Raw genomic sequence first — 25,798 nt, 5'->3', positions numbered from 1 at the left:
AATAATCAGCAAGACAAGATCTACATTGGAATTTTTGTCCTTTAAAGACGTTTTTTACCAATTTCTGCGTTTTTTGCCTAATATCTTAAAAAACTATAATAGATAGATAGATAGAAACTTAAATAAGCAAAAATGACAAACAAGATAACTTCTAAAATATAGTCATATATGGCCCAAATGGCAATTTTTCCATGTGATTGGAAAAAAGCTCTTTTTTTTAGCATATATATCCACAATTTCTGTAATCAGAAAAAGCTCTTCCTATAGCATGTCCCCAAATCATCTGGGTCTAATTTGCACTATATTTAAAAGTGTTTTTAAAACCATGAATGATAATGAAAAATTGCCGGCTAAAACTAGTGTACTTGGAGTTCAGTTGAAGAATTGCAACCATAAACCGATATACAAACGTTCATGACAGTTTCACTCTCAAAAACATTTGAACAACAGTTCCAAGAACTTCATGATGAGATCCATTGAAGAAAAAAAAATTAATTAAAAACACCAATTTTACACTCATTTCAAAAATGTATGGTTTCTATGTACTTTCACGTGTAATAAGGGAGATAATCAGCCACTTCTGGTTTACAGAAGGTCACGTTGGGTGCCATAAGATAGCTTACTTTACACAGATTCCAAAAATATATGGTTTCTATGTTCTTTTGTTTCAAATAAGGGAGGTAATTAACTACTTCTAGTTTACAAAAAGTCATTTCTGGTGTTATTTTATTAGTTATTGTATGTTGATTCCAAAAAAGATATAGTTTTGTTAGTTCTTTTCCCTTGACTTAGTGCAAAATTGCTACATCCGGTTTGCACAAGGTCACTAGCTTCCAGTTGATGTTTTTCAAATTCATATGTCACCTAACACTTACAAAAGACCCCATGGCTTTATCATGTACCAGTTTGAAGATATAATCATCAACCTTAAATTTAAACATTTCAGGGGCTATAACTCCTGTAAGATGTCATCAGATCAATTCGGATCGAATGTACCATTACTTTCTTTCAAAATCCCAAACATTTTGCATCAGTTCTTTTGTACCTAGCTTTTACAGTTTGAGAGGAGATGCACACACTAACAAAAGGCAAAATTAAAAATATGACCTTGACATTCGTGTTGGGTCAATTTGAAAAAAAAAAAATAGTACATCGATCATCAACACCTAAAGTTTTGTTCAAATATTTGTACAACAACAGATACAAGCAAATAAATCATGTACATTTAAGATATATTTTCTCTATATATATTTAACCTTAGTACATATAAATTTTGCTTTAATTTACATTTTTAAAGCAATTGCTTTTATGTAATCTATCAGTTTCATAAGGAGGTAGTTAAAATCAATTGTCAATAGTCTTTTCTGTATTTGATTAATTTATAGTCTGCTGTCTGCTGTACATGGTATTATTCTTTTATATAGAGATGTAAACTAGTATAAATCACAAGATCATGGACTTAGCAGCAATTGCTTTTATAGCACTCTGGGGCTTTGATTGTATATGTGCTTTACTGATATCTATGAAATTTTGTTTTATTTCAGCTTCCAAAAATCTTGGCATGGTATCTTGGCGAATAGCTGAATTGGAGGACAAACTATCAACCATGACATATTTCTTTAAAGAAGCATTTAAATATTTTTCTTTCTCTTGGAGAGACTCAATCAATGATGTCAAGCCACAGAGTTGGCGTGATGGTGTATTTGCAAATGCAACTGCATGTTTAGAGAGTTTTAAATTGAAAATAGCAGAACTAAATATAGAAGAAAGATTAAATATTTACAATGATACCATAGGAAGTGTTAAAATTGACCATGTTAAATGTTACATTTATATGGAAATAGGCAATTGTCTTTTTCATCAAGCTGTTTATTCTTTACAGAACAGTGACTATAAGAAAGCTATTTATGTTTTAAAGGAAACATTTTTTCCTCTAAATGAAACCAATAGGATTGGAAAAGGAGTAACAGTAATTGAGGCTGAGGCAAGAATTTTAGAAGAGGATGTTTTCATGCATTCTTGCATGGCTGAGTCAATACAGGCTAGAGAGATAGGTAAGAAACATTTACAAGGTACATAAGTTACAAATTGAATCTTAATATAAAACCAATAATGATTATCAAATTTAAAACATGGGAGACATTTCAATGTGTGCTGTGCCCTTTTGTTATTTTTTTTTTAATGGGAAGTAGCATGGTCAATTCCTGAGAAATTTGCAAATTTAAGTTGTGGCAGGACCTGTAATTTTTGTAATTTTTGTCCATTTAAATGTTATTTGTAAATAATACACATTGACTTTGAATAAAACTTTTGACTTTCACTTATCTGCTTTGCATCATATACATGTATTAAAGCTAGTATGTCACTATTGCTTTTGACCATTGACAACCTTGATTTAGATCCTTACAAATCGGAAGGAAAAAGTTTTTGGGTAAAGATTGCATAAAATGCAATCAAAACCCTATGGTACTGACTTGATATCTATATCTTCAAAGGTTGATTGCTACCTTTGGTAGTTCAAACGAAATAGTGAAGTGAAGTTATCATTATTTAGATATTATCAATATGAAAATAAGGAGATGTGGTATGATTGCCAAATCAGTCAACTATCCATCAAAGTTCAAATGAAGTGAATGTAAGCAATTATAGGCAATGACAATGAGAAAAACGATACAATATAGTCTGCTATGAAAAATATCAAACAATTCAATGGAAAAAACTAACAGCCAAATTTATCACAAAACAATTCACGAAAAAATTAATATGACAGACATGAACCAACGACAAGCACTTTCGTTTTGAATTGCTAGTCATTTTATACGACCGCAAAAATTTTGCGGTCGTATATTGGTATCACTTCGTCGTCAGAAGATATTTGGTTTCCGGACAATAACTTTAATATTAGTAAACAGAATCTATGAAATTTAAACATAAGGTTTATAACCACAAAAGAACGGTTGGGATTGATTTTGAGGGTTATGGTCCCAACAGTTTAGGAATTAGGGGCCAAAAAGGGGCCCAAATAAGCATTTTTCTTGTTTCATGACAATAACTTGTGGAACAGTGTATGGATCTCTCTTAAATTATACATTAAGTTTCCATACCACAAAGGAATGGTTAGGATTGGCTTTGGGGGGTTATGGCTCAAACCGTTTAGGAATTAGGGGCAAAAAAGTGAGAAAAAAACAAGTGTGTTCTGGTTAATGGACAATTAAGTACAAATTACAGTGTAAGGGAGGTAATTCAAATACAACTTTGAATCACCTCCCTTGGCCTTACACTGCTTTTAAATTATGTATAAAGAATTTTTGTATTGTCTTGAGGTGATTAGCTGTCAATTCATTATTAGAAGTTACAATTTTTTCTCAAGATTTCAGAAATCAAAAAGAAAATCCTTCAAATTTTTTATTTTTTTTGAAAAAAAGGGGGGGAGGTCAATTCCCAACAGCATCGTGTATTGCACAAAAGGCAAAAATTTGAATATAAATTCAAATCATATAACCAATTTTAAGTTCTTTGACTACAGTTATTCTGTGTCAGAAACCTATTATGTGTTAAATATTGAATTACAATCCAAATTCAGACCTGTATCAAGCGAGAATATTGTATCCATTTTTGCCCCAACTATTCAGGGTTGGACCTCTGCTGTTGTATCCAGCTGCTCTCGGCGAAGCAATTTATTTCAAGATTAGTTAAATGCTAAAAACTGGTAAATGTGTGAATCTTTTGATATCCCACTTGTTAATTTTTCTTGTTAACTTGAATGATAATCATTGACCATGAATTGATTTCATTAGATTTTAATGAAGTGTTAAAAGTAACTATCATTCATATAGTATGAGGTAAACACCTTAAAGCTGATGACAATATTGATAAAGTAATGCAGGTGTAATTGAACATGTTGAACTTTCAGGGGATGGTTTATTTAGGAAAGTTTTATTAGATGAGGAAAAGCTTAACATGGACATGGTGTATGAGATGATTGACTGGTACAAACAAGCCATTCTACGTACCAGAGAGGTGACGGAGGTAGAATTGGAGGCTATTGCACTCAGTAGGATGGGCAGAGTATATGACAAAATACTGAAGCTCAAGTACAAAGCTAAAGAGTATCTGATGAGGTCAATACAGTTAGCACATTCTATGCATCCAAGGACATTCCATGGAGAAGGTATGATATGATTACTATTTTCTTGATTTTGATCAGGCTTGACAACAATTTTTGATAATAGATTGTTAAAGATTGCACATCTTATAGGGGCATAAGCTGTGAGATATAAAAAAAAAAAAATGATTTGTTTTGTTCAATCATAAATGAAAGTGAAATGGTGAAATAATAATTAGCTTTTATTACAGCCAATTTGGTTCTAATTGGTCAAAATAAGCTAAGAAACATTGCTGATGAATAATTCACTTGCAAGTGAATAATTCGACCTTATTGAATCTGTATTCATGTGATCTTTCATTTAACCCCTTAGCTGGAGATGGGTTATGCATGTTATCAGCTATTACAAGGAAAAGAATGTCAACAATGACAGTGAAACAAGGATAAACCATTTGGTCGACTCATTCGATCCACCAAAAAAATCATTCTTATACAGGTATAAACGATGAGAAACATGCATACTTTTTAACCTACAATATGAAATCAGACTTTAAAAAAATCCAATTGCTTGTGGTGGCTATTTATTTACATTTATACTTATGTTTATATTAGGTTATCTGACCGTCGGCAGTTTTTGGAGGTCATCTCAATGGTTAATAAGATGACTTCTAGACAAAAATACACACAAAATGTTGATACATATTATCGAGTCCATGCATTTTTAATTGTATATTTTAGATTTTTTGTAATTGGGATATACGTTTAAGTATGTTATAAATCAAATAGGAAAAATTGAGTCAAATCGGTGAACATGAATTTGACAGCTAATGCCCCTTTAACAGAAATACGTTTTGGACTAACGAAAATTGTACTAACACACAAGGTTGACTAGCCATTCACTATCATTTGATGAAAGACTAATAGCTACATAGTCTCTTATTTATTGAATAATTCAACTTCTGCCAGGAAAATGGCAATGAAAACTAGATTTGCCATTGCAAGCAATAGCGGATGTCACCCTTCCCCCCATTGCCACTAAGTGGCAGCCATTTCAAAAATTTTAAACAGTGAATGCACATATATGCATGGCAATACATCTTTCTGTAAATTTTCAGAACATTTGGAGAATTTTGAAATTTTCACATTTTTGCTGTTTCCATTGCAATGGCGACCATTTTGGAAATTGCAAAGTCAAAAGTCTTATCTATACATGCCAGTTAGCATTAATATAAAGTTATATTAAGTTTGGTTCATTTTGAATTTAACTACGTCATCCCGTTTCCGGGACCAGATGAGATGTTCGTGCGCATGTGTAGCTTCAGTTCGTAGCTTTATTTCATAGAAGGCAGACGTAGTCTGTATTTGTAGCTTCTATAATGAAATATTTTATTACTATAACTACGAGGTAGTTATTATTTATTGCTTAATCAAGTAAATAAACTCGAGGGGTTTATTATTTATTTATTTTTCTCTGCTGTAAATTTACGGTAATTAGACCGATTTACGGCAGTTGATATTTTTTAGTAACAATGGCGGACGCCATGCTCTCTAAAACTGATGTAAAATCTTTGAAGAAAGGTTCTAGTGCTTCAAATGAGGCAAAAGGAAAAAACCCTAAAAGAAAAGCATCCTGTGATGATTCTCGTTCCAAGAATGACGATACAAGTAGTAGTAATGGGGCAAAGATTGTCAGCTCTGGCGAGGCCGGAACTGTTACTTCACGACAAAAAGTTTTTAGTCAAAATACTAGCGAAGCTAGCAAGGAGCCCACTTTAGCTGATGTTTTTTCAGTCCTGAAAAATATACAGCAAGAACAGAGTTCACAAAAAACTGATTTCGTGTCTCTCAAGTCTATGGTAGACGAGTTGTATTTTGCTGAGCCTGAGGGTTACGATGAGAGCCAGGGTGCAGACCCTGAAGGAGCTTATGATGAAAATAATAATCATGACAATAATGATCATGTTGTAGATGCTGAGGTTGCGGAACCTCCAGCTAAAAAACAAAAAACTGTTGACAAAGAGGGTGAAAATGTTTTTAAAGCTGCTGCACAAGCTTACAGGTCTAAAGATAATGTAGATACAAGTGTAGATGACACATTAGCTGATACTGTTAATGAATTTTTCCGTGAGGGAATTTCTGATGAAAAATACAATGAACTGATGAAATCAGTGGCTAGACCAGAGAATTGTGTTTCTCTTACAAGAACTAGAGTTAATCAGCTTATTTGGGATTTACTCTCTCCTCAAACTAGGTCCTTTGACTCAGTTATACAACAGCATCAAGAAACTGTTGTAAAAGCATCTTGTAACATTACAAAATTGTTAAACATGTTGTGTAAGCTAAAACCTGACTTGGGTGACGATTGTCAACAAGAAATGCAGTCTTGCATAGATTTGGGGATTGATTCGTTAGCTTTACTGTCACAATATAACAAGATGACAAATGTAAAGAGAAAGGAATATCAAAGATTTGATTTAAGTCCTGAATATCATCACTTGAGTTCACCCTCAATTCCTTTCACTGACATGCTTTATGGTGACAATGTCCATCAAAAGTCAAAAGAAATTCAAGATATGAACAGACTTGGTCGTAATTTAAATAATAACAATTATGCTAGAGGTAGAGGAAATGTTTTTTCTCGAGGAGGTAGTTTTGGTAGAGGACGAGGTTTTGGTAGAGGCCGTGTAGGCTCTCGTCGTGGTGGATACAGAGGTGGTCGTGGCCGTGGTTACGGTGGTAGAGGCCAGTATTCAAATGATCAAGGTGCTTCAAAAAACTTGAGAGGTGTTCCAAGTTTCCTGAGGAAGTAAATTATGCTAAACATGTAAGTTTAGCAGGTGTCTCTGATATCAAAACTTTTACAGCAGGTAGATTGAAAAATTATGTTGAAAACTGGCAAAAAATTACTTCTGATAAATTTATTTTGGATACAGTTGAACACTGTCACCTTGAATTTATTTATAATTCAATACCCACTCAAAGTCTCACACCATATCAAAGAATTTTTGATAAAGGCCAAGAAAAAATTATAAATGATGAGATAGAAAATTTGAAAAATTTGGGTGTAATAGTGGAAGTTAATTTTGATACAGATCAATATATCTCTCCAATTTTTACAGTTCCAAAGAAAAATACAAATGAGCATAGAGTGATTCTTAATTTAAAAGAGTTAAATAAATTTATTATTCCCCATCATTTCAAGATGGATACTTTTGAAATGGCTCTAAAATTGGTGAAACCAAATTGTTTTTTCAGTTCAATTGATTTGCGTCATGCATATTATTCTGTTCCTATAGCAGAGGAACATCAGAAACTATTACGTTTTATATGGAAAAACAATATTTTTCAATATACTTGTTTACCAAATGGTTTGCTATCAGCACCTAGAATCTTTACAAAGTTAATGAAGCCTGTTTTTGCAACTTTACGGCAATTTGGTTATATGAATGTAGCTTATATTGATGACTCTCTTTTGCTTGGAGATACTGAAGATGAGTGCATAGAAAATGTACAAAATACTAATGATTTAATGGAGTGGCTTGGTTTTATAATTCATGAAAGAAAATCTGTTTTCAAGCCTGCAAAACAAATTGTTTTTTTAGGCAATATTATTGATTCTGTATCTATGACAGTTGTGTTGCCAAAAGAAAAAGTAGAAAAAATTGTATTAGAATGTCAGAATCTGATCAAGAATAATACAGCTAGTATAAGATTAGTTGCCCATGTTATAGGCTTGTTAATATCCACTCTCTCAGCTGTGGATTTTGGTCATTTATATTACAGAAATTTAGAAATTGAAAAGATTCAGGCTTTAAAATTGTCATTTGGAAATTTTGATCAAAATATGACTATAACATCTGCCATGAAAGCAGATTTAAAATGGTGGGTTGAAAACTTACATTGTCAGAAAAGAGTCATTAATAGGAAAAATCCAGATTTTTCTATGACAACTGACGCCTCATTAAAAGGCTGGGGTGCTTTATTTAAAGACCAAAAAATTCAAGGACGATGGAATGATGTTGAGCAAACTTATCACATCAATGTTCTGGAATTGTTAGCCATTTCTTATACTCTGAAGGCTTTTTGTAAAAAATTTTCAGATATACATGTGAAGATTTTTTGTGACAATTCTAGTGCAATTGCATATGTTAACAATATGGGTGGTATAAAATCCATGCAAATGAATGAAATAACCAAACTTTTGTGGGTCTGGTGTATTGAGAGAAATATATGGATTTCAGTAGAACATATTCCTGGTAAATATAATGCTGCAGATGTTGAATCAAGAAAAATTGATGATCATTTAGAGTGGATGCTTGATAAACAAGTTTTCCATAAATTAGTGGACATTTGGGGTACTCCAGGCCATGATTTATTTGCCTCTAGAATAAATTGTCAAGTTGAGAGTTTCTCGTCGTGGAAACCTGACCCTGAGGCAGTATTTGTAAATGCTTTTAGTATTTTATGGTCTGATGAGGTATTTTATTATCTTTTTCCCCCTTTTTCTCTAATTAGTAGATGTCTACAGAAAGTTCAGAAAGACAGTGCAGAGGTTCTGATGATTGTACCATTATGGCCGACTCAGACATGGTACCCAGTACTACTAGAAATGTTGATAGATTTTCCAAAAATGTTGCCTCGAAAGAAAAGACTGCTGTCCATTCCAGGAACGAAAAAGATTCATTCTCTTCACAATCAGTTAAAGTTTCTTGCTTGTCGGTTATCAGGAAAAATTTGGAAAACCAAGGCATTTTAGACAAGGCTTCCAAAATCATTTTGTCATCTTGGCGAGACAGTACGAAAAAGCAATACTCAACTTATGTCAAGCAATGGTTCCGTTTCTGTAGTAAAAGGAAAATTGATACACTTCAACCAGCTTTAAATGAAGTCTTAGATTTTTTAACAGTGCTTTTTGATAAAGGATTAAGTTATAGTACGATAAATTGTGCAAGATCTGCTTTGTCAGCCTTAGGAATAATGTTTAATGGAGTGACAGTTGGCTCTAACGCTACAATCATCAGATTTTTGAAAGGTGTATATAATTTGCGACCTTCAGAACCTAGATATAGTGAAACTTGGGACGTATCTAAAGTTTTTAATTTTTTACGGAAGTTATCTCCCGTAAAATATATTTCGTTGAAAGATTTAACATTGAAGTTAGTAATGTTAATTGTTTTATCCACGGCTTGTAGGACACAGTCGTTATTTTTGCTATGTTTAGACAATTTAGTAAAGGGAAAGGATAGTTATACCTTGTTTTATTCAGGTTTATTGAAACAGAATAGACCTGGGTTTAATGTACATTTTGTTGAACTTTTTGCCTATCCTCCAGATAGGAGATTGTGTGTTTTTACTGTTTTAAAAGAATATTTGATGAGGACAGCTAAAGCTCGCGGTAATAGTCAGAAGCTTTTTATAAGTTATGTAAAACCGTTTAAACCAGTCTCAAGAGAAACAATTAGCAGATGGGTCAAAACTGTTATGTCCAAATCAGGAATAAATTTAAAATCATATTCTTCACATAGCACGAGGTCAGCTGTTGTTTCTAAGGCTTTCCATAATCTGATTCCTGTGGAATGTATTTTACGAAGAGCTGGTTGGACCAGTGAAAAGACTTTTGCTAAATTTTATAAGAAGCCGATCTAGTCAGATGCACAACGTTTTCAGAGAGCTGTTCTGAGTACATAGAACTTTATTTGTAAAATTAACTTTGTATATAGGAGGGATATATTTTTTGGAGGTTTTTAAATATTACTTTTTGACTTATCTCAGGGCTTGTGCTCTTTGAAGTCTCATCTGGTCCCGGAAACGGGATGACGTAGTTAAATTCCAAAACTAAACGAGACTTACCTTGGTAAAAGTTGAAGTTCAGTTGGAATTTAACGTAGTCATCTTTAGTTGTAGGGATCAGATGCCCTCCCGATATCCCTCCCCTTTTTTGTGATGTTGTACTTAGTACTTTTGTATGCACAAACCCTTCGACTTTGAAGACTGAAGCTACACATGCGCACGAACATCTCATCTGATCCCTACAACTAAAGATGACTACGTTAAATTCCAACTGAACTTCAACTTTTACCAAGGTAAGTCTCGTTTAGTTTTGGAAATTTTTGACATTCTTGCTGGTTTCCATGGTAACAAAGACCATTCCCAAAATTGTAATGACAGATGCCATATTGGTACATTAGAGGGAACATACTATCAAAGTTTCAATGGATTTGACCTACCATTTTAAGATAGAGAATGCTACTTTAAGGTTTTTCCCATAGGGTTATAATGGGAAACCTTTCCCCAGTTTCCATGGCAATACAGTAGTTCCAATGATTCTCAAAATCATCCAAAACCTGTATATAGTGGATACTTATGTTGTATAAACATTTGAAGATTTTTAGTTCAGGCATTCTCAAATTAGTCATCAAAAACAAAAAAAATATTTTTCACATTTTTGCTGTTTCCATGGAAACAGTGGCCATTTTAAAGTTCCAAAGTTTCACTGCAACTCCACTGATGGTGGTCCTCATTATGCTCAACAATCATGAAGATTGGTTCCATTGCCTCAGAGAAAACTGCCGGACAAAATTAGGTGGAAGAAAAATATTAATTATAGGGAAAAGGAATATGTCACCTGACATTGTCGATCGGGTGACATAATATTTTGTTCTTGAGTTTAAGAATTTTTATATTGATAAAGTTTCTAAAGAAAACACTTTATGAAAATGAATAGGTATCACATTGCCACAAGTTATTTCTTTATGGGATAAAAGTTTAGATATGCTTGAACAAGATCATTTACCATTTTAGCACATTACTAGAAACTGCTGAACACAGTTCAAGGTTTGAATTTGACACATTTCAGGAAGTTAGAATGGGAATCAGAATGTGACACATTTCACATATGTTTTTCTGAAGTTATGTCCCTTAATAATAGGTAAATCTTTCAATTTTCAAATATGTTGTTGGGGGGGGGGGGACTTACATTTTCCATCTAGGGGCCCCAATCAGCCACAAAATGAAAGATAAACATAATCACATAGATTTTTTCAGCTAAAATTTAGAAGCCCAACCCAAAATTTAGTTTGCCCCTGCTACTCTTTTTGTCTATATAATAATCTTTGTTTTCATTTTTCAAATGATTTCTAAACCCTGTCATCTGATGGGAGTTGAGAACATTGTAGTACAAGAATTTATTTTTCAGACTGGTTTATGGAATGTAGTGACACATTAGAACGCTACCAGAAAGAAACTGTTCAAGAAGAAGATAGCAAATGGCAGAAAGAAAAAGAAGAACTAATGAAGGAACTTTCAAAAGAAATGAAGGATATTGAAAGAAATGACAAGAAAGACTCAGAAGACTTTCTGAAATTTGTATATAGATGTTTTCCACCAAAAAATCCAGAACACAAATTGCTCGGTATCCCACGCAAGAAAGGAATACATTTAGAATCTTCACTATTAAAAAAAATTCTACAAAAAGCCATAGTGCATTTTCACCCTGATAGGGTGAATGCTGATAAACATGGAAAAGCATGGAAAGTTATTGCTGAAGAGATCACTAAGTGTCTTACCAGGAGATATGAATGTTTAAAGTGATCTTTTTTAACTGTTGATCATATTTTAAGGAATGAGTTGACAGTTATGACAGATGATTGAATAATTCACAGCAAACAGTAGAATACGCTGTCACTTGTTGAAAAATATAGTTTTTTTTATGAACTTTTGAAAGTTTTAATATGATACAAGTTTTTAGTTCTTCATCAGACAAAAGATATAGAAGATATAGTGCTTTATGAGTTTTTAGTTCTTATCAGACAAAAGTTATAGTGCTGATATGCTTATGTTTTACTGTTCAGAAACTTGTTTGGTTATTTTTGTCATTTTTATCATGTTTATTTTTGTACTTTTCAAAAAATTATTTACAGTATTATGATTATCATGTGTAATATATTGCATGACATTTTTTGCATGTTTTTTTATATATCCTCACAGGTTGTCTCTATACCTTTATTGCTGTGGAAATTTGAAATAAAAATACTTATCTTGACTGCAGTATCAACTGAAAGCAAGCTAGGCCACTGTCATCCGGGATCCTGTAATAGGTTACTTAGTTTTAAAATTCTGTCCAGTGGAATAGCTGATCAATCATAAAAGCTGCATTTACTAAAATACAAATCAAACAGGCAAAAAGGCCTGAAGGTGTTTCTTTTGTCAATCTGGGTTAAACTTCAGCTGAATTTTGTTGGACCATTAACAGAATATGAGATGGGGATGCATTTTCTATGTGATTGTAAATCGCTTTATTGTAGTTTTTAATGTAGAATAGCTTGATGTTTTACATTGTGCACATAGATGGCTTATGATAAAGAAATTTTTCTGATCGACGTCACTTGTCCTTATCCTCATTTTCTCGATTCAATTTAGTCTGTGTTCAGGTTTTTGTCTTTTTTTTTGTCAGATTAGTTTCTCAGTTAAATTAAATGAGGGGTCAACTTTATTTTTTATACAGAATCTCAGCCAAATAAATGGTTTGTCAGGTACCCTTTATCATTTTTATCTCTATACTGTTTTTTATGCATTATCAGCATATGTCCCTGCAAACTGTCTTCTCTTTTTGTGGAATTCATTCCTGCAAAGGGTTAAACTTCAATACTCGTATGATATTTCAGAAATTAAGGATGCAATTACATCATGTAAATTAAATATTTAATTTCATACTTTTTAACTTTTGTTGGGTTTTTACCTGCATAAAACACCAGCTTGTTCAGACAGGGGCTTGGGTTCCAAGCCCAATATTTTATTAATTTAATTGAAAAGGATGTTTCTGATTTTTAGGGACCAATTTTATTGCCACAGCAGCGTCATGGTTTTTTTTAAATGCCAAACAAAAAGTACAAGCTCCTCTGATCCTTAAGTTTTGATTCCTCGGTCATAAATGGGTTATATTGGATATTTTCTGTAATTCTACTAGAAAAAATTAAAGACATTTTTTTTATTTGTAAGAAATCCCCTTTTCATTGGTATTTTGATTTTTTAGCACAATTTTTAAGCTTTAATATACCATTATACAAATGTATATAAAAAAAAACTTGTATGCCTCTGTATTTTTTTATATCATGTTTGATTGTGAAATGGTAAACTTAACCTATTTATACTAACAGAGTCAGTTTTCTTTGAATACATTTTTGTGAAAAAGCATTGGTTGAATATTTAGTTTGATTATTTCCAAATTGTTAAAGACAATTTCTTATACTATACAATTTCTTTAATGCATTCTCAAATTATCTGCTGTTTGAATCTTTTTCTCATTGTGTTATAAAAATAAAGAAAAACCCTAATATATAAGATATCATTATGGAGTACTTGGTGTCAGTCTGCATATGGACATAATGGACACACAACCTCTTAATTTTTAGTGGAATGAACCTGGTTTTTTTTTTAACTGATTTTAGTCTCTCTTTTTTTTTTTTAAATTCAATGATAGCCATTGCAGCATCTTTTGGGTGTGAAAAACATATTTAGATATTGAAAGTTCTGTAAAGGACCTCCTTCAAATCACTAATTGATCCATGAGGAAAATAATTGTGATTTGGTGCTTTGGATAATTCATTTTACCTCTATATAAAAAAACCAAATCTGACAGTTTGACCTACATTGTATGCCTCATTGACCTATTTTAAGTTTTACTTTAGGTAATTTTGTTTATAACTTTTAATCATGTTACTTACTGAAAGCATCATTGAATGCATTAAAGATAGGCTTACAACCTCCAACAAAAAGTAACTCACTGTCCTTTATTAACATTTTCTATTGATTTATATTTGGTTGACCTCAGGAGTTCATTTCTCATACACTAGATGTACATTTTACTCCCTATCGCACTGGGAATCCAATTTCAGTGCCATAACTGTTGACAACCATTATAACAAGTATATGGTAAAAGCCAAATGCCGAATTTTACAATCATAGATTTCTTGTGTTTTATTTTCCACAATCCTGATGGGGAAACAGAAATTTACTTCCTTGCCATTGACATTTGTTTCCTGTTGAACACTGTCAAGTAGGATGTTTATAAACTTTGTATTTCTTAGGCTTCATTTCTGATTTTTTTAAAAGACAATAAAAATCATACCTTAGCATAGTACATAAAATGTTTTCATTCAAATTTTGAAGAAGAAAATAACAGTGAAATATAAAACATAGCCATCATGGCTTATGCACTGGGAAATTAAGTATGAATTTTATTCTTTTTTTTAAAGTCATATTGTAGTTTTATTTTTTAAAAGCCAACAATTTGATTCTAAGACCAGTACTGGCATGCAACTGATTTTTGGAATTATTTTGTATATATTATAATGTGCATTGATATAACTTTACATACATACAACAAGTGAGGTTACAGAATCCTTATGGGAATACTTCCAGGATTTAAAATGACTGTGTATGTGTATTGTATTATTAACTTGTTATTGCATTATTTAGAATTAGTGTTACATATGAAGTTGTTTAATATTTTTATTTAGAATCAGTATTAAATATGTACTTGTTTGCTATTTCAGTCTGATTAAAATTAGATCTTTCAATTTGCTCAGATAAAAATGTTTGTAGCTCATTTAAGATCTAAAAATTTCCGGTAAGGGGTTGTGTTTGATGATCTTTTATGCAATTTTTTAATCAGAAAATTATTTCAAGTGACACACTGTCACAAAATTTCCCACAAACTTAGATTAACTCATTTTTGCCTTTTTAATGATTAAATGTTTTATCAACTTCAGTTTATAAAATAAATTAAACAGGAATAAAATGATGAAACTTAAATGCTTTGCTATGTTGATGAATGAATGAGGTCAGTGCATTAAACTGGAACCAATTCAAAAAATATTTAGTTTAAAACATCTTATTTCTGTACAATATTCAAAATTCTTTTGTAATTTACGGGATCTTTTTTTTATAGTCTATTGTAAACATTACCAAAACTTTTGTAGGGTACTATGTGATTAGGGGTCTGACCCCTTATTGGATGTTTTCAAATCTCTCATGAATGACAAACAAATCTAATGAAACAAAGTGAAAGATTTGACTTTAATGAGATTGTTGCCATTTTTATTTAGAATTAGTATTAAATGTAGTGTTATTTGCAGAAGTTGAGGAAGATCCATTTGTGTAACCTTGGTTTGCATGTGTATATCCATATCTCAGTAACTAGAGGATCAATAATCTTGTAACCTTGTTTGTAGGTACATCTATTGTATCCAGCTTTGTCTTGCAAGAAGGTCATTTGACCTGTATTCATGGTTAAATGACCTTTGGAAGGTTAACATCCATGTTGATGTTGGATAAGATTTATGTTGGAAAGCCATATCTGCAACTTTAAATTTATTATTTAAACTTATGTAAATGTGCATTTTTTTTAGTAGATCAGCATAGTGACCTACATTTCAAGCTTCGTTGACTTTGTTTAAGTTTAACATCCTACTTTAAACATTGTACCTCTTAATTATAAGTACATGTAATAGGATCTTCTTAATTTGTATGAATATGCATTTTGGGAAGTAGAACAGCATCCATGCAATATTAAGTCTCTATTACCTACATTTCAAACTTCATTGACCTTGGTTTAGTTTTATGTCTAAGCTATTACCTGGGTTACCAAATTTTTATGCCCCACCTAGGGGCATTATGTTTTTTGGTCTCTGCATCTGTTTGTTCTTTTGTTCATCTGTCTCCCCCGCTTCAGGTTGTAGTTTTTGATGAAGTTAAAGTCCAATCAACTTGAAACTTAGTACACATGTTCCCTATGATATGATCTTTCTAATTTTTCTAATGCCAAATTAGAGTTTTGACCCCAATTTTTTACTTGAGGGGATGTAGAGTTGGACAAATTGTTTATTAATGATGACCGACTGTTGACCTGTAGATGTTGTGTGGGCTTAAATGTTGTTGGACTGCTGTCTCGTTGACATCTTTTAGTCGTATTTTATATGCATCTTGGGTAAAAAGTCAACTTTTTTGTTTCATTTAATAGATTAAACATATGCCAAATGAGCCAAATTTTGAAAACATAGATTATTCTACTCATTAGTTAGAAATAGTGTTGTTCCCTATTTAATTGTTTTTTAGAATTTTAATAAGACATTGCTAAATTAGTTAGGCTGATTCATTTTTATACATGTTTAACAACTTAATTGCTTATTATTGTGTGCATCTAGTCATAAGGATTAATTGTGATAAGTGAAAGATATATTCTCATGTATCTAAGTTGAATGATTATTTACTGTAGTGGTCTGACAATACAGATGTATTAAGTATTTTAGCTTACCTAATGGGAGCTTTTCTCATTGCTTGGTGTCTGTCTATCATCTGTTAACATTAAAATATTTTTCTCTGAAACCACCAGGCCAATTGAAACCTAGATTGGTCACAATAATCTTTAAAATGTTTAGTTTAAGATTTGTTCCATGTTGTCTTGCCAATGAAATGTTATGGCTGCCATTACTAAAAGTAGAAAAGCAAAATACATATTAATGGTATTTGCCAATAATTTGACAACCGTAAAAGAAAGAGGCTGACAGAGATAAATATGCTAAGAATGTTGGAGATCTACCTATTTTTACCTTCATCAAATTTGTCACAATTTTTGAGTTTGTCCCTCAACTTTTTTTGTAAACTCAAACTCTAAAGTATGGATAGTACACCAATAAAACGTTCCACAGTCATCTTGCAAATATGTAAATGTGCATTTGATTTTTGGTTGAAAATTGGCAAATTTATTTTAGAAAAAAAAACTTGGTTTTTGTTTAACAATTCCAAATTTTGATACATAAACAAAAACCTTCAACAGTATAGTTAGGTGCCTTTGAAATTTTGCACAGTTCTTGTGCATAGTATGTAGATGGGCATATTATATTTTTGTGTAATGTTATTATTAATTTGTTTCTTATGTTTTGTTCTCTTAATCAACATGGCAGCCATGACTGAAAACAGAACATTCATTGGGTACAAATTTGAAAATGTCAGTGACTCAGGCTCATGGGAGCCTCTGTTTTGGTTAATTATGTCATTATGTTTTCAAAGATATATCCAGACATGGAAGATGGATCAATGTTTTCTATTTTAATGTAGTATTATGATGCATTAAATAATCCTAAAATTTGATTTAGTTCATTTCTTGTTCAAACTTGTAACAAGTACCATTATTGGTAATGGTACATTTTCATATTTTTATGCCCCCGCCGTAGCGGTGGGGGCATTAAGTTTTACCCTTGTCCGTCTGTACATACGTCCCAAAATTGGTTTCCGTTCTCTTAACTTGAGTTTGCCTCAACCAAATGTTATGACACTTATACACAATGCTTATTACCACAAAACACAGATCAAGTTTGAATTTTCGTGGCGTCACTTTAACCGTTCTAGAGTTATGCCCCTTTATAAATGGAAAAATTGCAAACATTTTTATTTTCTTCTAAATATCAAGTAATTTTTAAAATTGGAGTTATCTTCCTTTGTCAATGATTATAGTTGAATCAACTACAATCAATGCTTTATACAATGCAATGTTTAATTTTGACTTCCACTGATAAAACACAGATCAAGTTGAATTTGGGTAGTGTGACTTTAACCATTATTGAGTTATGCCCCTTTATAAATCGAAAGATTTCAAAATTTTTAGTTTCCATTCTGTAACTTAAGTTTGCCCAAACCAAACATTATGAAACCTTTACAGAATATTCATTACCACAAAACTAAGATCAAGTACAATTTTTTTGTTTCCGTTTTCTAACTTTAGTTTGCCTCAACCAAATGTTATGAAACTTATACACAATGCTTATTACTACATAATACAGATTAAGTACGGTACAAAATTTGGTGGCGACACTTTTACCATTCTTGAGTTATGTCCATTTATAAACATAAAAATTGCTGAATTTTTTGTTTCCGTTCTCTAACTTTAGTTTGTCTCAACCATATGTTATAAAACTTATACACAACCGTTCTAGAGTTATGCATGTTTACAAATAGAAAAATTGCTGAATTTTTAGTTTCTGTTCTCTACTTAAGTTAGCCTCAACCAAATGTTATGAGACTTACTCACAATGCTTATAACCACAAAACTCAGATCAAGTTCAAATTTGGGTAGCGTCACTTTTACCGTTCTTCAGTTATGTCCCTTTATAACTATATGATATGCAAGCGGGGGCATCATCTGTGTCCACATGTGGACACTATCCACATTTATGTAACATAATGTCTTAAAAGGTTCCATTAAAGTTGAAATTTATGACAATGCTACATAACAACCCCTTCCCCCAAAAAAAATAATGTTGCCAAATTTGTGGAAACTTAAGTAGTGTATAGTGTATCTTTTCACAAAAAAAAACAACGAAAATTACTTTATTTTTCATATATTAATCAAATTTTTGTGTTTTGACCAAATTGAAATTGACTTATCTCAGACTTGATTTTTGTCGAGCCTGCGATTTTTGTCGCAAAAAGCTTGACATAGGGATAGTGATCAGGCCGTGTTAACTAACTACTTAAAAGCTTAATATTTCAGAAGGTAGAAGACTTTGACCTCATTTTCATTGTTCAGTGACTACTTGAAAAAAAGAAGTTTTTTTTGTAATTCTCTTATGAGTAATAGAATAACTATATTTGGTATGTGCATACCTTGCAAAGTCCTCATGTCTGTCGGACAGTTTTCACTTGACCTTGACCTCATTTCATGGATCATGAACAAGATTAAGTTTTCGTGGTCAAGTCCATATCTCAGATACTATAAGCAATAGCTTTACTATATTTAGTGTATTTAATGATTGTAAGGTGTACATGTCCAATTGGCAGGTGTCATTCCTCCTTGACCTCATTTTCATGGTTCAGTGGTTAAAGTTAAGTTTTTGTGTTTTGATCTATTTTTCTAATACTGTATGCAATAGATCAGCTACATTTGGCGTATGGAAATATTTTATGATGTACCTGTCAGTCTGGCAGGTTTTATTTGACCTTGACCTCATTTTCACGGTTCATTGCTCAATGTTAAGTTTTTGTATTTTGGTCTGTTTTTTTTAAACTATAAGCAATAGGTCAACTATGTTTGGTGTATGGAATGATTGTAATGTTTATATATCTGTCTGGCAGGTATCATCTGACCTTGACCTCATTTTCATGGTTAATTGGTCAATGATAAGTTTTCATGGTTAAGTTTGTTTCTTCAATACTATATTTATACCCCACGCAACGAGTTGCGGAGGATATAATGTTTTTGACCTGTCCGTCCGTCAGTCCTGTTTCTTGTCATCGCAACTCCTCTCAAACCACACAACAGAATTTCACGAAACCTTTTTAGATAATAAGGACATACTATGTAGTTGTGCATATCGACAGGAAATTACAATTCAATTCTTTTTCTAGGAGTTGCGCCCCTTTGAACTTATTTACTTTAATGTACTACTGCAACAGTTTGTCATCGCAACTCCTCTCAAACCACACAACAGAATTTCATGAAACCTTTTCAGATAATAAGGACAAACTACGTAGATGTGCATATCGACAGGAAATTACGATTCAATTTTTTTTCCAGGAGTTACGCCCCTTTGAACTTATTTGCCCAATATACTACTGCAACCTTTTGTCATCGCAACTCCTCTCAAACCACACAACAGAATTTCATGAAACTGTGTAGATAATAAGGACATACTATGTAGATGTGCATATTGTGCATATCGACAGGAAATTACGATTCAATTTTTTTTCCAGGAGTTACGCCCCTTTGAACTTATTTGCCCAATATACTACTGCAAACTTTTGTCATCGCAACTCCTCTCAAACCACACAACAGAATTTCATGAAACTGTGTAGATAATAAGGACATACTATGTAGATGTGCATATTGACAGGAAATTATGATTCAATTTTTTTTTCTGATACAATTTTTTTTTTCTTACACTTATTTTATTTCTCCAATGACAATGTTGGGACGTGGGGTATGTGAGCACGCTCACTAAGGTTCTTTCATTGATCCATGGAATGATTGTAAAGTGTACAAGTCTGTCTGGCAGGGTTCATCTGACTTTGACCTCATATTCATGGCTCATTGGTCAACATAAAGTTTTCATGGTTTGGTCTGTTTCTTGTATTCTATAAGCAGTAGGTCTACTATATTCATTGTATGGAATGATTGTAAGGTGTACATGTATTTCTGGCTTGGTTTATCTGACCTTGACCTCATTTTCTTGGATCATGATAAGTTAATGTGATACTTGTAGGAAAACTTTATATTTAGGGCTATCAAAATAAAATCAATGGTAGTTAAGCAGGCTAGAAATTTCAGCATGTGCACTCTTGTTTTACTTTTGTAGTTGAAATCTCCATTGTCACTTCTAGAATGCATTTATTTCAAGGTTATGCTTCAAATATACCAAAATTCTAAAAATTTGTAGCAAAAACCAGAAATTTTGAAACTACTATATTCTAGTATGGTAAGATGGTATGATTGCTGATTAGATAATATCAACCAGAGATCAAATGACGTGGTTGTAAGTAACTATTGGTAATTGTACAGCTTTCAACAATGTGCAAAACCTATACCAACTGAAGTTATGATCTTGTGTATGAAAATCTTTGAATCTGTTCTACAGATAGCTCTCATACTTGGTATGACTGTCTGCCATCATGACCTTATCATTTTGATCTCGAGTTTTAAAAATGTGCCCAATGACTCTTCCTTCAACCAAGATAGCCGACATGGCTAAAAATAGAACAAAGGGGGTAAAAAGTTTTGTCTATTATTTTGAAAACCGTTATAAATAGAGAAAATCTGACCGTGCAGAAATGTTCAGAACGTCAAGCTCCACCTATTATATAATAGATAGAGAGAAACTTCAAATAACAAAAATGATCGGCAAGACGATCTACAAATGAGTCAAACATGGCTGAAATCGTCCGATGACTCCTTGTTAGAGTTGTTGCCCTTTAATGACGATTTTTTACCACTATTTTTAGTTTTTGCCACACATCTTCATGACTGCAAAAGATAGATGGATAGAAACTTTAAAAAGCAAAAATGATCAGCAAGATAAGATCAATAAATAAGTCTAATGGTTGAATTCTTCATTTGATTCATTATTGGAGTCATTGCAAGACATAGGTATGCTGTTTCCGGCGGTGGCGGCGTCAACAATTGTATTAGTTTGTGATTAGGTCTAGTTTATGGTGAACCACTTGTGGTAGGTCAATGATATTTGGTATGCAGTTGTATTTATAGCATTGGCACATCTTATTTCCACGGAGATTATTTGGCCCTTCCCCCTCAGTCATGGTCTATTGACTTTGAAACTTTTGCTTAGTTTACATGTATTAGTTTGTGATTAGGTCAGTTTATGGGGAACCACTAGTGGTAGGTCAATGATATTTGGTATGCAGTTGTATAAGCATTGGCATATTTCATTTCCGTGGAGATTATTGGCTCCGCCCCCTCAGTCATGGTCTATTGACTTTGAACCTTTTGCTTATGTCAGTTCAAGGGGAACCATTAGTTGTAGGCCAATGTTAATTGGTATGCAGTTGTATAAGGATTAGCAAATCTCATTTCCATGGAGAATATTTGGCCCCGCCTCCTCAGTCATGGTCTATTGACCTTAATACGTTTGCTTAGTTCACATGTATTAGTTTGTGATTAGATCAGTTTAAGATGAACCGCTAATGTTAAGTCAATGATATTTATTTGCATTTGCAAGTATCGTTTCCATGGAGATTATATAGCCCCCACCCCCTCATCGTGGTTCATTGACTTTGAAACTTTTACAAATTTACACGTTAATGTTTGTGTTTATGTTTGTTTAAAGGGAACGACTTATGATAAGTCCATGGTATTTGGTATGCAGTTGTACATGTATTAGCATTGACACATCTCATTTCCCTGGAGATTGTTTAGCCATGTACCGTCAGTCATGGTTCATTGACTTTGAATATTTGCATAACTTACATGTTAAAGTATTCGGCGGGCGGAAAGTTTTTTAATTTCAACATTTGCATTATCAAAATTACAAAAAGGCGAGACATATCTCTGTGTTAACAGTTTATTATTGTTTTTTCCTATTAAACTTGGAAACTATAATGCATAGATACATGTAGACGCTTTATGTAGCAAAATGGTCAGCAAGACAAGATCTACAATAAGTAAACATGGTCGAAATCTTCAGTCAACTCGTTATTGGAGTTCTTGCTCTTTAATGACGATATTTACCAAATCTTGGCGTTTTTGCCTATTATCTTGAAAACTTTAAATGATAAAAATGATTAGCAAGAAAAGATCTACAAACAAGAACATTTTTTCTGAAACAGTTAGTAGCCTTCAGGAGTGATTGCCCTTAAATAAACATTTTTACCCTCTTTTGTGTGTTGGGCAAAAACCAAAGAAGATATATAGAAACTGTAAAAAAAATTTATCAGCAATACATATCAACAAAAAAGAGATTAATGTCCATTGTTGAAGATGCACACAGACCTAGGTGAGCGACACAGGCTCTTCAGAGCTTCTAGCTTATATAAAAATAATGAGATTTGGTATGATTGCCAATGAGACAACTATCCAGCAGAGTTAAAACGAAGTGGATGTAAGTAAGTATATGCAACAGTACGGCCTTCAACAATGAGTAAAACCCATAGTCGGCTATAAAAGGCTAGAAACTAGAAAACTTACTGCTTAATTTATAACAAAACAATTTACGAAAAACAAATATGACGGATATGAACCAACGACAACCACTTAACTACAGGCTCCTGACTTGGGACAGGCACATATATGAATGTGGTGGGGTTAAACATGTGTGTGAGCACTCGACCCTCCCCTAACCTGGAACAGTGGTGTAACAACATAACATCAGAAAACCATTGAGCAAAATATTAAAAATCTTTTAAAAAAAACGCTATATAAAGCTGAAGAAGCAACAATTCCAAAATACATTTTGTAAAGTAAAATCAAAAAGGTACGGCCATATGGAACGAACAAACAAGAAAGTCAACAGAGCAATCAAGAACAGCACATAAAATATGGAAACTTTCCAAAATACAGAAGAAAAATTACATTTTGTAAAGTAAAAACAAAGGGTAATGCCATATGAAACGAGCAAATAAGAAAGGCATCAAAGCAACAGCACATAGAATATGGAAGCTTAATGGGCACATTAAGAAAGAAAAAAAGAGCCTTAAATTAAAATGACTGCAGCAAAAAGAATACAGACAAGTGTATGACTCGCAAAGAGATACAACTGCAGAAAAAATTATGAAAGACTCAAACGCAGATACTAATTTCTACAAATTAGATAACATGCAAAAGAAAAACGCCAATCTCCAATACAAAATAAGATGAACAAAGCATACTGAATATATGGTAAGAGCACTTCCAACAATTAGCTACTCTAACATTAGAACCAAATTTTGACAATGAAAAACAAGAACTAATAGAAATGCAAAACGACATCATAGGGAAAAAACAGAAAAAAGGGACTTGGTATTGATCATGTAACAACGAAGGAGTTAAATACAGTCATAGAAAATCTTAAAAGCAGGGAAGGAAACCAGATGAAGACGGAATATCATCTGAACACTATAAGTATGGGATGGATGAGTTAACTCCTTTCATAATACATGTGCTAAATATAATTTTAACATATCTGGATGTCTCACTCTTCCTCAAAATTGGGATTCTAACAGTAATCCTAAACAAGAATGTGTCCATAGTACACGGATGCCCCACTCGCACTATCATTTTCTATGTTCAGTGGGCCGTGAAATTGGGGTAAAAACTCTAATTTGGCATTAAAATTAGAAAGATCATATCATAGGGAAAATGTGTACTAAGTTTCAAGTTGATTGGACTGCCAACTTCTTCAAAGATTACTTTGAACAAAAACTTTAACCTGAAGCGGGAAAGACGGACGGACGGACGAACGAACGGACGCACAGACCAGAAAACATAATGCCCCTATTACTACCGTAGGTGGGACATAAAAAGGAAAATTATAAGACAATTAAAACCCTGCTAGCTATAGAGGAAACTGTACAAAGACATTTGCAAAAATACTGCAAAGTATACTAACAACTAGAGTTATTGGATTTTGACTATGTTTTAAGTATTGAAATAGAGGCACTTTGTGAACACTCTACTGAGACCATTTGACAGAAAGCTCAAATGAATTATAAGAAGCTTGGACAGAGGTTTTCATAATCAAGAGCCAAATTTTGAAGATTTTTTTAAATATTAGAATAGGTAGTACGGTCTTCAGGCGGCTTAAACTGTTTCTAACTAATGTTTTCAAATTTTAATATGTTGTTGTTGATGAAAAATTTGAAAAGCTTTGCTTGAACGATTTTATTTTTAGTCGGAAAACCTAGTTAAATATTGAATTTCAGCAAGGCGAGTCTAGAGATTGAAGAATAGATCTATTAAAAAAAAAGGTGTACGATAATTTCACCCAGATTTTAAGAATTTTAACTCAAGTTCCATAATCAGGTGGTCCAAAATTAATGATGATTCGCCAGAACTATGTGGGTGTGTTGGCGGGGTGGTTGGCTCGGGTCGTTTGTCTACCGCATCGTCTCGACATGTTTCAGCCATATCGAAAGGTTAAGCTAAATCTAGTCCATTCTGATCCAGTTCGTCCTAGACGGATTCGTCCAGTCGCAGAGGCGGATTGAGGGGGCCTTATGGAGCTTCATACATGATAAATGCATAGACTTTTTACAAGTATCACTCGTAACATTGGTTTGTCAGGCCTCCTCCTCCACCCACTCCTTTTTCAAAATCCTGTATCGTTTTGCTCCTAACATTTGGATGACAGTTTTACAACCTCTGATAGCTGCAAGAAGGTTGCATTCAATGATTTGACGAAAAGTAGATAGTAAACGGTGTTTTGTATAATATGCTCTGAAGAAATAAGTTAATACCAGTATAATTTTTAATGACCAATAACAATTATAGTTTAAAACAGTAGCAAAAAGATAGAACATCAATATAACAAATAATATCATTTTTATTCATTTCTCAAAATTTTCAGTGTTCATATGATGTGGGACACTTTGTACATATTAATTGTATATCTATGATATTCATTACTTTATCGAAAAAGTAAAATAACAAAAATACCGAACTCCAAGGAAAATTGAAAACGGAAAGTCCCTTATCAAATGGCAAAATCAAAAACTCAAACACATCAAACGAACGGAAAACAACTGTCATATTTCTGACTTGGTACGGGCATTTCCATATGTAGAACAATGGTGGATTAAACCTGGTTTGATAGCTAGCTAAACCTCTAACTTGTATGACAGTCGCATAAATTTCATTATATTGACAACAACGTGTGAACAAAACAAACAGACATAATATGTAACAATGTCAAAAATAGGGGTAAAGTAGTCCACATTGTGTTATAGTCTTTATATATAATCACTATAAAAACAAACAAATATGTCAAAAAAGAAAAACAAAATGGCATATAGACAAAGCACATAAGCAAAAATGAAAAACAAAAATACAAAAATTGACCATAGAACAATAACACAATGACGGGATGTATAAGTACCGAGCCACGCCAAAGGGATATTACCAAAAATGGACTAAACAGTAAAGGTAATAATTTACAAAGACAAATTAAAGAACACTATAAGACGTAATTAGATATATATTTGCAGTTTGATTTT

At 32.6% G+C, this 25,798-nt stretch overlaps 1 protein-coding gene across 1 annotated transcript in view; it reads left to right on the top strand.

The window, feature by feature from the left end:
* LOC127730320 (uncharacterized) overlaps positions 1-15,518 on the top strand; it is a 36,317-nt gene extending 20,799 nt beyond the window's left edge. The window contains exons 3-5 of the mRNA XM_052238656.1: positions 1,545-2,054; positions 3,914-4,171; positions 11,301-15,518. Coding sequence (XP_052094616.1) covers positions 1,545-2,054; positions 3,914-4,171; positions 11,301-11,695 — 1,163 coding nt within the window. The 3' untranslated portion in view covers positions 11,696-15,518. The remainder of the gene's footprint in view (positions 1-1,544; positions 2,055-3,913; positions 4,172-11,300) is intronic.
* Positions 15,519-25,798: the final 10,280 nt, after the last annotated feature.

This window comes from Mytilus californianus, unplaced genomic scaffold (genome assembly GCF_021869535.1).
Source record: "Mytilus californianus isolate M0D057914Y unplaced genomic scaffold, xbMytCali1.0.p SCAF_2, whole genome shotgun sequence".
Classification (NCBI taxonomy): Eukaryota; Metazoa; Mollusca; class Bivalvia; order Mytilida; family Mytilidae; genus Mytilus; species Mytilus californianus.
Note: the sequence above shows the minus strand (reverse complement) of the source record. Positions and strands in the feature narration are given on the sequence as shown.